Source organism: Pygoscelis adeliae, unplaced genomic scaffold (assembly GCF_000699105.1).
Source record: "Pygoscelis adeliae isolate BGI_AS28 unplaced genomic scaffold, ASM69910v1 Scaffold75, whole genome shotgun sequence".
Classification (NCBI taxonomy): domain Eukaryota; kingdom Metazoa; phylum Chordata; class Aves; order Sphenisciformes; family Spheniscidae; genus Pygoscelis; species Pygoscelis adeliae.
In genome coordinates, this window is record NW_008824772.1 from 5,253,942 (window position 1) to 5,264,394 (window position 10,453).

Sequence of the window (10,453 nt, forward strand, 5' to 3'; positions counted from 1 at the left end):
TTTTGACAACCAAAAAGTTCTGGTGGTACTTTTTAATAAAGTTTCCCTTTGTGAATGAAACGGGCTCTGCGTGGCCCGAGGCCAGGGCAGCAGTAGTGTCTGAGACAGTTGCAGCAGGAGCTAGCCAAACCTGGCAGGGTGGGTGAGGTGGCAGGGGGAGTGGAGGTGTCCAAGAGGCTTTTTCTTGCCTTCCTGGTAAGCTGCATCACGCTTCTGTGATCTTAACGTGCCCAACGTGTGGCTGTGCTTCCCCTGCTGTAAGAGCAACAGTCCCCTGCCATGTAGACCCTGCCTTAGGCTTTGGGGCAGGGAGGGTAACACTGTCCCTGCAAGTCCCTGCTCTCCATTAGAGGAAGGAACCACACTGATGTTCCACAATTTTTGCTCATACGTTTCTCCTGGGAAGTAATTTCCCTCCTCTTCTCCTTCCGACATCTCTCTCCAGAGAATTGCTGTCTTCTATGAACATATCCATCTTGCTTCCCCACAGCTTCTGCACTCATAAATTCTTCATCTTCCTAGAGACAGTGTTTTAGGCTCTGTCATTGCCAAATCTGATCCTTAACTACTACAGCTCCCACATCTGATGGAGCAAACCTGGTTTTCATGTTACCTCTTTACTGTCATTTCATATAGAAACCTCCTCTGAAGGTTGGAGAAATTTATCAGTTGCTGCTCTGGAGTTTACAGGGAGCTGGAGGTCATGAACAAGTGACAGGATATAGCTTCTGCAGGAGAAACTGGATAAATGAGTTTTAAATTTAAGAATCAATGTCTTAATTTCAGATACTTTGTTCTGCCAGCATGGTGAACTCCAGCCGTGCTTTAATACTTCAAGTGCTGCAGCATCTGTAAGGCCTGGCAGTTCCAGAGTTGCAGTGGGCTCTTAAACTTGCCCAAAACACTGATGAAAGGCAGCTGGCTCTGAGGGGGGGCACCAGCATCCTAGAAAGACATCAGTAGTGAAGTAAACAACACAAGTGTTGGCTAGGGATGCAGAAGGTAGGACTGTCTTGACATGATGCTGTACCGCGCAGTATGTACAGAGGAGATGCTCTTGCTTTTATGCCCTCTCTCCTGAAAGCTGCCTAACGTTAAACTGAATGAGATCTGTTCCTCTGTTTGAGTGGGCTGCTGTGTTTTGGCTTGATGGAGGATCACAACCAAGGTTAAGGTGGGGAGAGATCTTCCTCCTTCCAAAGAGAATAAGCTCAGGAAGCTCATGAAAACGTCCTCCTCTTGAAATCCATCATGCCACCTAATGTATGAAAAGGGAGGCAAGCGGCATGCGTTGTGAGAGGGTGATTCATTATCATTATTTCCTGGCATATTGATTCTCCGCTTCGACAAGAAAGCTCTGTCACAGCGTCACTCGGCAGTGACGGATGGCCCTGCCGCAAACGTGTCAGCAGCGGCACGCAGCGCCTGCTTCAACACATGGGTGGGGGTAGGGGAGCAGCACCATGGGCTGCTCTGCTGACAGTGGGGTGGGGTGGCTGCACGCCACGGCTTCTCCGGATCCCTGGAAGGGATGGCAGGCAGGTACAGTGATGTTCTCGCCAGGCTTTCCTCATGGAAGGAGGAATGAGAGTAGGGACAGAGTTGGAGAAGATGTAGCTCGAGCTGTGGTGAATGGGTGTGCAAGATCATCTTCCTCTGTCTTTACCTTTCTGACTCTTAACATACAGGTGGTTGTCATGTAACCTTTGTTCTGTTTTATGGGGCTTTTTCCCCAGGGAATCTTGTGCTTATCCCTGCTTTGTGGCTGTCTGCCCCCGTGCTTTCTAGAGCTAGTAAAACCATCCTTGTTTTAACTGGGACCAATGCTTTGAAGGTCAAAGTTCACCGTTGAACCTGGAAGGCAATATCTGTCTCTGGCCCTCCTTCCTGGGATCACAGAGGTCATCCAACGTCACGGTTCTGCAAACCCTCACTTCTGAGCTCACTTCCCCCTCGCCAAGCCACCTCTTTCTGAATTACATGACAGAGCATCTCTCTCCTCCCTGTTGCCCAGCGTGGCTCAGTTCAGGATCTTCTCCATTATTTTCCACATGCCAGTAGAGAGACAGATGTGAGGCACCAGGTGAAACATCTCAAAAGCATAGTGTCTTGCCAGGGATGCAAGGGAGGGTTAAGCCAGAAACTCATTCTGAGCATCAGTTCTTCTTCCAGGAACCTATCATGATGGGGAAAAAAGTTTTTCAGTCTTGGTATTCTTTTTTTTTTTTTTTTGTCCTGCAATAGCCTTTCTGCAGAGAAATGAAGCTCATGTACAAGACAGCATTTTTCATTTACAAAGGTGTTTGCTCTGACTCTGCAAAACAATCCTTAAACTTAGAATGGCTAAATTACCTTCACTGCTTCTCTGCAGCTCTGTTATGCTTCTATCAAAGCTCACAAAAATGTATTTTTTAATATCCGCAGGCTCCCATATTTTCCTGAAGTGATCTTAGCTGAATGTGTGCTCATTCATATTCATCCTTCTTCCACCTGCAAGAACCATAGCAGAGCTGCCCTGTCTCTGAATCAACATCTCCTGAGTCGAGCAGGACAGGCAGCAGTAGCTGTCTGCAAGGTCTGCTTTGTCTGAGAAGGGCCAGTGTTTGCTCCTCAAAGAGTGAGACGAGGAGTCTGCAGGGGAGGCAACTGGGCGGCAGTGATGAGATTCCTCACAACTCTTTCTTTTTGGCATACCCTCCCCCCCCACCCCAGCTTCACTTACATCATTCAGTAAAAAGGATGCTCTAACATCTAGAGGAGAGAAGATGAGCCAAGTAGAAGTGTCCTCCATGCCTTGTTGCCTGCAAAGCCTCTCTGTGGTGTCTGCATTTGGAGTGGGTCTGACACTTTTGAAAAATCAGGACAAGCAAAACCCTCAATTGCTTTTTAAGCACTTACAAAACAAGGTTTAGAACAAAGTTTTCATGTAACCTACTAACACTCCATGGTAGCATCGCTGTCCACCTCGCTTTGTGGCTCTGGGTGCTGTTGGTCATGGTGTCTGAAGGCGTTTCATCCCTGGAGCCACGTTGCTGCTTGTAGAGGAACAGACCAAGGCTTTTTTTTTTATACCCACGTCTGACTTTGCCAGGGTCCTCGTGGTGAAGGAACACTGTTGGACAGTTGATGTGGCAACTGTAGGTGACTGGAAATAGTGTGGTGGGACTCTGCTTTCAGCCTGCTGTCCCAGGTAGAGGAGGATGCGAACAGGAGCTTCGTGTGTACCTGCAGGATCCCGAGCTGCCTCTTGTCTGCTCAAAGCTGCCTGTCAGTCAGTCTGTCATCTTCTTTTCATCTTGATTTATCATCCAGCATAACTAGGTTTCAGAGTTTCATTTTTGGGCTTGCCTCCTCCCAGGGACAGGCAGATAAATCAAGCATGCAAATGTTTTAGCGCTCTGGTTCCAGGAGTGAGAGCCTCTTCTGCTGCAGCGAGTGAGAGAAAACACAACCATTGGGGCAGGGCTGCTGTTGTCTTCTCTGGGGCTGGAACTGTGCAGGGGAGGCTTCCAGTCACCCAGCACCACCTCTCTCAAGGATCGTGCGTCTGCAGAGCACCAATGCTAGGGCAGGGGGAGCACAGCTTGCCTTGTTGGAAACAGTACTAGTTTAGATCTTAGTATTGGGTTATTACTCCTTGTAACTTTAACTTTTAATAGGTTTAATTTCTGAAAGAAGTATTTAAGGAAAAACAAAGGTGTTATGAATTCTAGCTTCTCAAACAATAGACTTCTGTCCATCATTTAGGGAATCCACTGGCAACCTGATCCTTCAGTGCTCCCTACCAGAAAAACATGTCCTGGGGCAGAGGAGAGCCTGTGGGTCTGTAACTGAAGAGATGCTCTGAGGATGGGGTACAAGCCTGGGGGTTCCCCTGAACTGGTCCTGTTAGCGCTGGTGCGGAAAGCGGAGTTTTGAGCCAATGGCAAGAGTGAGTTGGGGGGTGGAAATAGTTCACTCTGCTGAGCAGAGCAGGTAGAGATTTACTGTCTCATGTGCAGGGGAAGAGGTGCGAGACTTCTGCAGTTACACCTAGACCAGATACAGGAACTGCTCAGAATTGGGCCGCAGAGGCCAACCACCTCTCCCAAGTGAAAGGAGTGGTCTCAGCATATTTCTAGAGCTGCCTAACCTGGTTTGTCTTGTCGCTCTGGACACCTTCTCATCTTCCTTGTAGCCTGTGCAAGCCTGGGGAGTGCAGCCAATGTCACGTCACCTGGAACACCTCTCTCAGGCTATCTTGCTCTAGCAGATACGGCTGGCAAGCATCTCCCCTCTGGGGAGCCATGGGGGGGACACAACAACCGTGCCTGTGTTCACAGTGCCCCTCACTTGCTGGCTTGAGTGAAGGCGAGGGGAACTGCACGTGCCCAGAGCAATGAGCTGTTGCTTTCCAGAGCCCTCTGTGACTGCTCTTGGGGAAGTAAATAGAGCCCAGCACTCCCAAAGTGGCCTGGCCCTTGTGGTGCCATGAAGGAATGGAACTGCTGTCATCAGTCCAGTGTTCGTGGAGAGCTGTTAACTTGCCCTGCCACTGGGAAACAGCTGGAAGCAAGAGATTTCCTGAGGCAGCACGAGATGAAATGCCGTGCGTGGCTTGGTAAGGGCTCAGCACGAAGCTGGTGTCTGCCACAGGAAGAAAAGGAGGATTGCTGTGAGAGGAGAAACGGGGTTTCAGAGAGTGCTGGGGGTGCGCGGGAGGCAATGTTCAGTTGAGGTTAATCCAGTCTGGCTGGGGACAAAAGAGGCAGTGTTCACTAACTGGTCTGTAACTATCCCTTCTAGTCCTGTCCCTGCCAGGGTTTCCCATCTCCAGCCGCCTGTGTCAGGCAGAGCAGTACTGGGCACAGAGCAAGCCAGTGTCCTTGTCACCCCACCGCGAGCCTGCCCGGCTCACGCTGCCGCTGGCCAGCCTCCTATGGGCTTGGCTGCAGGACTGTGCGCTGCTCTGTTTAATTCCTCTGTATTTATATTTATGACACTCAAAATTGCCTGTAGTAGTGTCAGCACTTTGTTATTTTTTTTCATTACCTGATAATTCACAGCTCTGCTCCAATGCCTTAAACCAGTACAGGAGACTGCTCTGTGCAAGCCACAGTGGCCCATCCATTGCCAGCACCAGACTGTAAATCTTACTGCTTGCTGCCCTGCCAGGCAGGTTTTTTTTCCTCTGTTCCTTGTTAATTCCAGCAGCTGATGATCATCTTTCCCAGGTTGATGTGATTTCTGTGACACCGGAATTAGTTTTCTGCTGGTTTTATGTGCCATGGTAGGAATAACAGTCTAGCAGTAACTGCTTCTGACTCAAATTTCCACCAGCGGAGTAAATTAGGGCATTAGCCCAATCTCCTCAATTCATTTTTGTCCATAGCACATTGCTTTTTGTGATAAGCTTTGTAAAATGTTGTTAGGCTTTTCCCTGACATAAGTGAAGGTAGACGAGCAGACTTTGTGCATAGAAGTGATGAATTTTAATAGCAGCCTTTCAGTGCTGCTTTAGTCCCTTCCAGACTGGCTTCTCCACCCTGGGATTAACTACAGACAGGCTGTTCCTCCTGCCCGCGAAATGGCTGGCTAGTTCTTGCTCTATCGTGCTTGACAGATCACAGGGACAGGAAAGCTCGGTAGTAGCTGCTGCTCCCATGCATCTGCCTGTGCACGTAGGTGAGGTCTTGGAAACATTAGTCCAGTTGCAAATGTGTGGGAATATTACTGGGGTTTAATCTTTTCTTCCTTTAGAGGTCAAAGCTCAAACATCTCTAAGCCATTTCTAAATGGTGATATTTAGCCCAAGGTGTGTGGCAGAAGCATCCATGGACTGAGACCCTTGAGGGCGATGGGCTCAGCCAGCCGTGTTAGTGTTAAACTTCTGAAGGGCCCAGAGCAACCGTTTGCTGTCGGGGGTGGGAGGGTGAGTCCCTGCGGGAGGGAGGCTGGAAGGAGATGCCTGCCAAAGACAGTCCCGAGCCTATTCCCTTATCCTCTGGCTAGCGCTGAAAGCGAGTCGTGATTAATTCCTGTGCACCTTGCCTTTGAGGTACCGCCTTCTCCAGAGATAAGGAGCAGGAGAGAGAGCTGGTGCCAAGATTGCCAGTGCCGATGGGAGGAGGGTCGTGGGGAGTGCAGATCTGGGCTTGACCTGAAACCTTCTCTCTCTCCAGCTTTCATCCTCATGATTATTCTGGCCCTCATCCGCATCAGCAAAGGCCAAGCTGAAGGCCACCCGTCCATGGCCCAGCTGTCGGGCATCCGCAATCTCTTTGGGGTGTGTGTCTACTCCTTCATGTGCCAGCACTCCCTGCCATCCCTCGTCACACCCATCTCCAAGAAGAAGCATGTCAACAAGCTCGTGCTGCTCGATTACATCCTGATCCTGGCTTTCTATAGCCTCCTGTCCTTCACTGCCATTTACTGCTTCCGCAACGACACCCTCATGGACATGTACACGCTCAACTTCACCAACTGCAAGATCATCAACGTTGCCTTCATTCGTTACTTCCTGGGCCTCTTCCCCGTCTTCACCATCAGCACCAACTTCCCCATCATCGCAGTGACCCTGCGCAACAACTGGAAGACCCTTTTCCACAGAGAAGGGGGGACCTACCCGTGGGTGGTGGATAGGATTGTCTTTCCTGCCATCACGCTGATTCCCCCAGTGCTGGTGGCTTTCTGCACCCATGATCTGGAATCCTTGGTGGGGATCACGGGAGCCTATGCTGGGAACGGGATCCAGTATCTCATTCCGGCTTTCCTGGCGTACTGCAGTCGGAAGGACACGCAGCTGGTCTTCGGCAGCGGGACGGTCAACAAGCACCTCTCCCCTTTCCGGCACACCTTCTGGATTGTGTTCGTGCTCATATGGGGCTTTTCTTGCTTTGTGTTTGTGACTGCAAACATTGTCCTGAGCGAGTCAAAACTCTGACGTGGGGGTAGCGGCACGCTCCCTCCTGGGCTCCAGAGACTTCAGCATTTCAGCTCCCCCTCTGGGACTGTGGAGTGGGGGAGAGGCAGCGTGAAGGGAAGTTTCCAGGCCGTCGGCTTGGTGACACAAGTTAGACCTGGACACAGACTTTCTTCACTCCATTTTGGGCGTGGATGGAGTGGGCTCAGCCTTGTTACAATCCTGGTTCTCAGACCCGCTATACAAAGCCATGGGGCTGAGCCCTTGGCAGCCTGCACGGTTAGTCGGCGTCCAGCCATTTCTGCCTTCAGGTCTGTTGGAGCATCACTTCTTCTGTCCCTGCAGTGGCTCTCTGTGTGCTGCAGGTCTCAGCACACAGGAGAGCAGCCAGCCTTGGTTGCTCACTACACTAATCGGCTAAATGTCCCTTCTCCCAAAGGCAGGGATGTGCTGTGCAGAATCCGGCAGGAGTTTGGGAGAACTGAGTCTCTTTCTGCTGAGACCCCTTCAAACCAAACTCCTGTGCCAGTTGGGGGAAGAAATTAGGGTGGGAATAGACCTAATTCAGAAGAAAATAATTTTGTGCTCTGTTACATTTTGTTTTTCTAGAGGCATTAACCTGTTTGTGCACCATGGATTGCCTGGGATCTGGGATCTTTTGCTTGGAGCTGGATTTCTCCAGCCCAGGAGTTTACACTCACACTTCTCATCCTGTTCTCCTGTGCTGTGGCAGCCCCAGCCGGACGGAGCAATGCCCCTGGGCATGCAGGGATGCAGCTCTTCACCCCTGGAAAGGAAACGGCAGCCTTGCTTCCCTCGGCTCCCGCATGCAGCTCAGTGGCTTCAGCTGGCAGAGCCCTTCTCCCTTTCTCACCTTTGCACGGGGCCGGTACAACCAGCCAGACCTGGACGCGCAGTGGTCAGGATTCGCGTGGGCTGGGCAGGTGCTAATTACCCAGTCCTGAGACGCGTGAGGCCTGCGAGAGCTCTGGCTGTGCACACTGATGCCTTTCCAGCCTCCTGCGCTGGGTAATTAGCCTTGAAACAAGGTGGGTGTTAACTGGAGGGAAGGGGCTGGTGCCAGGAAGGAGCGGGAGTGCCCTGGCGCAGCCCTGCCTGCAGGAGCAGAGCTCCCGAGTGCTATGGGGGAGCAAAAACTGAAACCCTGCTGGAACTGGGCTTGAATCCCCCCCCCTCTTCTTTTTCTGCACAGGGTTAAGGTGGGCTTTGGGCTGGTCCTGCTCAGCTTACCTGAGAATTGGGCTGCCTGTTACCTTAGGCAGCCAGTGCTCTAGGTGAGCCTCTGCTTTTTGAGGCTACTGTTATTTGCTGTAATACCACACGGTGACAAACAGCGCTGGGTCCTGTGCTCTGAGGCCCTTGGGCAAAGGTCATATGGGTTTTCCTAACAAAAGGAAGAACTTTAAAAGTTTTCACCTGAAATATTTTAAACCCCCCCTTATTAAAGCAGGTTCAAAGCCAGGTGCATGTCACTTATGTTAGATCCTCTTGCCCTCTGCACTTGCTGCAGTATTAAGTGTCACCGCTCACTAAAGCAAGCTTTGAACTGCGGCTCTTTTTAATCAAGCTCTGTTTTCAAGTAGGACTTTCTGGTTTCCATATGACCTGAAGTGCTCCTCCTGGGGGAATATGCAAGTACCTGGAGCTGTATAAAAACACTTCATGGCTTTTAAAGCAAAACCCTGCACCTCTTGAGCCTGAGCACTGCCACTGTGTCCTTGCCGAGCTGCTTGGAGAGGGTGCAGGGGGACGGTTTGCCTCTTCTCCAGCTTGATCCTAAACAGGCATTGGCAGCCCTCGCTAGTGAGTTTAAACATCCCCAAGTGCTCTGGGGAAGCTGATGTGGCATCTTCGGTGCCAAATCAACAAGTTATTTTACAGGTAGCTGGTGCTGGTGTCTCATTTAGGAAGGGGTAGATTGGAGGGCAAATTCATGGGGCAGCTGAGCTGGGAGCCACCTGCGAGGCAGCTGGGAGCTGGGCAGAGCTGGAGGGAGGCATTTAATGCTGATGAAATGAGCCTTTGGAAAGCTGGAGAGGCTGCAGGGGCTGTTCCTCTGCCCAAGTGCACAGGTGTGGGTTTATGGAGGGGGCTGAGGCCGTTCCTGCTGCACTGTCTGCCCTAGGCTGCCCGTGCTTTGCAAGGCACTTGGCTCAGCCTCCATCCCTTCAAGTGCCCATTTCAATCTCTTGCCTTCACATTTCATTGCCGGCCAAAGAACGGGGCTGTTCTCAGTTATTTTATCTCCTCTCATCCTCCCTTCCCCTCTTAGGGCTGCCCTTGGTCTCCCTCCCTTCCTGCCCCTACTTTGTACAGGGTAGCCTCCCACCTGCCTTGCCTGGGGTGGGAGGAGGGAGGGAGCCCAGCCTGGCATGCCCTCTCCTGCCATCTCTCACGTTTAAAGATGTGCCTTCTCTTCCCTCGGCACGGTGTGTGGCAGTGACTTCTAAGGGGCCTTACCTCTAAGAGCTGCTTGGATCCAGGATTTGGATGCAGTGGCACGGTGAGGGCTCGTGTCCTGGCCCCAGCCTTTGCCGTGGTACCTTACCGAGAAGGACTCTGGTCCCCAAGGAGCACGAGCGCTTTCTTAAATAAATAACCATGAATTCCAGACACCCGCTGTCCTTGCACAGCAGCAAAACAAATCTATCCAAGGAATCGGGGTGATTAACAGAAAGAAGCTCTACAGCAGAGAGAACATTTTTCATATAAAACATGACATAGCAATGCCTTAAAAATTACTGGAGAAAGCGGGAGGGGGACAGCTCAGCAGAGCCAGCGCGGGCTGGGGGATGCTGGGTGGCCCCGGCTCGGCACGGGGCAGGCGCTCCCTCCTCTCGCCCATCACGGATGAATCTATTTATATTCAGCCATTATCAACACTAACGATTCATTATTACAGATTCTCACGTGATGCTTGTCCTGACTGTAATTAGTTTTCAAAAAATGGGATTAAAAACAATAAAATGCACATTATACATCTGGTTTAGTCTGGCTGCTTTTTCCACCCCCTTCCTCCTCTCGTGCATGCACTGAGCAGCTATTCCTGGAGGGGACGGCCGTGACTGATGGGGCTGCAAGCCAAGGAGAAACGGCAAGCAGGGAGGCTAATGGAGACCCTCACCTCTTCTTCTCTATTAGCCTCCTGCAACTCTGGGTGGGAGCTGCAAACTCAATTAAAACGCCTGTACTTTCCCCTTCTCAATTACGGCTCCTTACACTTAAAACCAAACAAATTGAATTGCTCCACTGCCTCGGGCTGCAAAGGCAGTTTCTGCCAACAAATTTATTATCACCATAAAGCGCAGCTTGATTTATTTTAAAATATTAAAGCAGATCTTTATGATGGAAATAAACACTTTCTGCTGTGATTCTCTCAGAGGACCTCACAAGCAGCGGAGGATTTCGGGGCTTGGGCCGTAAATCTGAGATCAAACTGGCATCGGGGGTGGATTCGGTCTTTTGCAGCACTTCGAAGAACAACGGCCAGGGAAGGAAAAATACAAACCTTGAGCCTGAGAGGCAGGTTTA

At 50.9% G+C, this 10,453-nt stretch overlaps 1 protein-coding gene across 1 annotated transcript in view; it reads left to right on the forward strand.

Annotated features, from left to right (window-relative positions):
• Positions 1–7,174, forward strand: part of TMEM104 (transmembrane protein 104) — a 41,600-nt gene extending 34,426 nt beyond the window's left edge. Inside the window, exon 9 of the mRNA XM_009323747.1 lies at positions 6,162–7,174. Coding sequence (XP_009322022.1) covers positions 6,162–6,922 — 761 coding nt within the window. The 3' untranslated portion in view covers positions 6,923–7,174. The remainder of the gene's footprint in view (positions 1–6,161) is intronic.
• Positions 7,175–10,453: the final 3,279 nt, after the last annotated feature.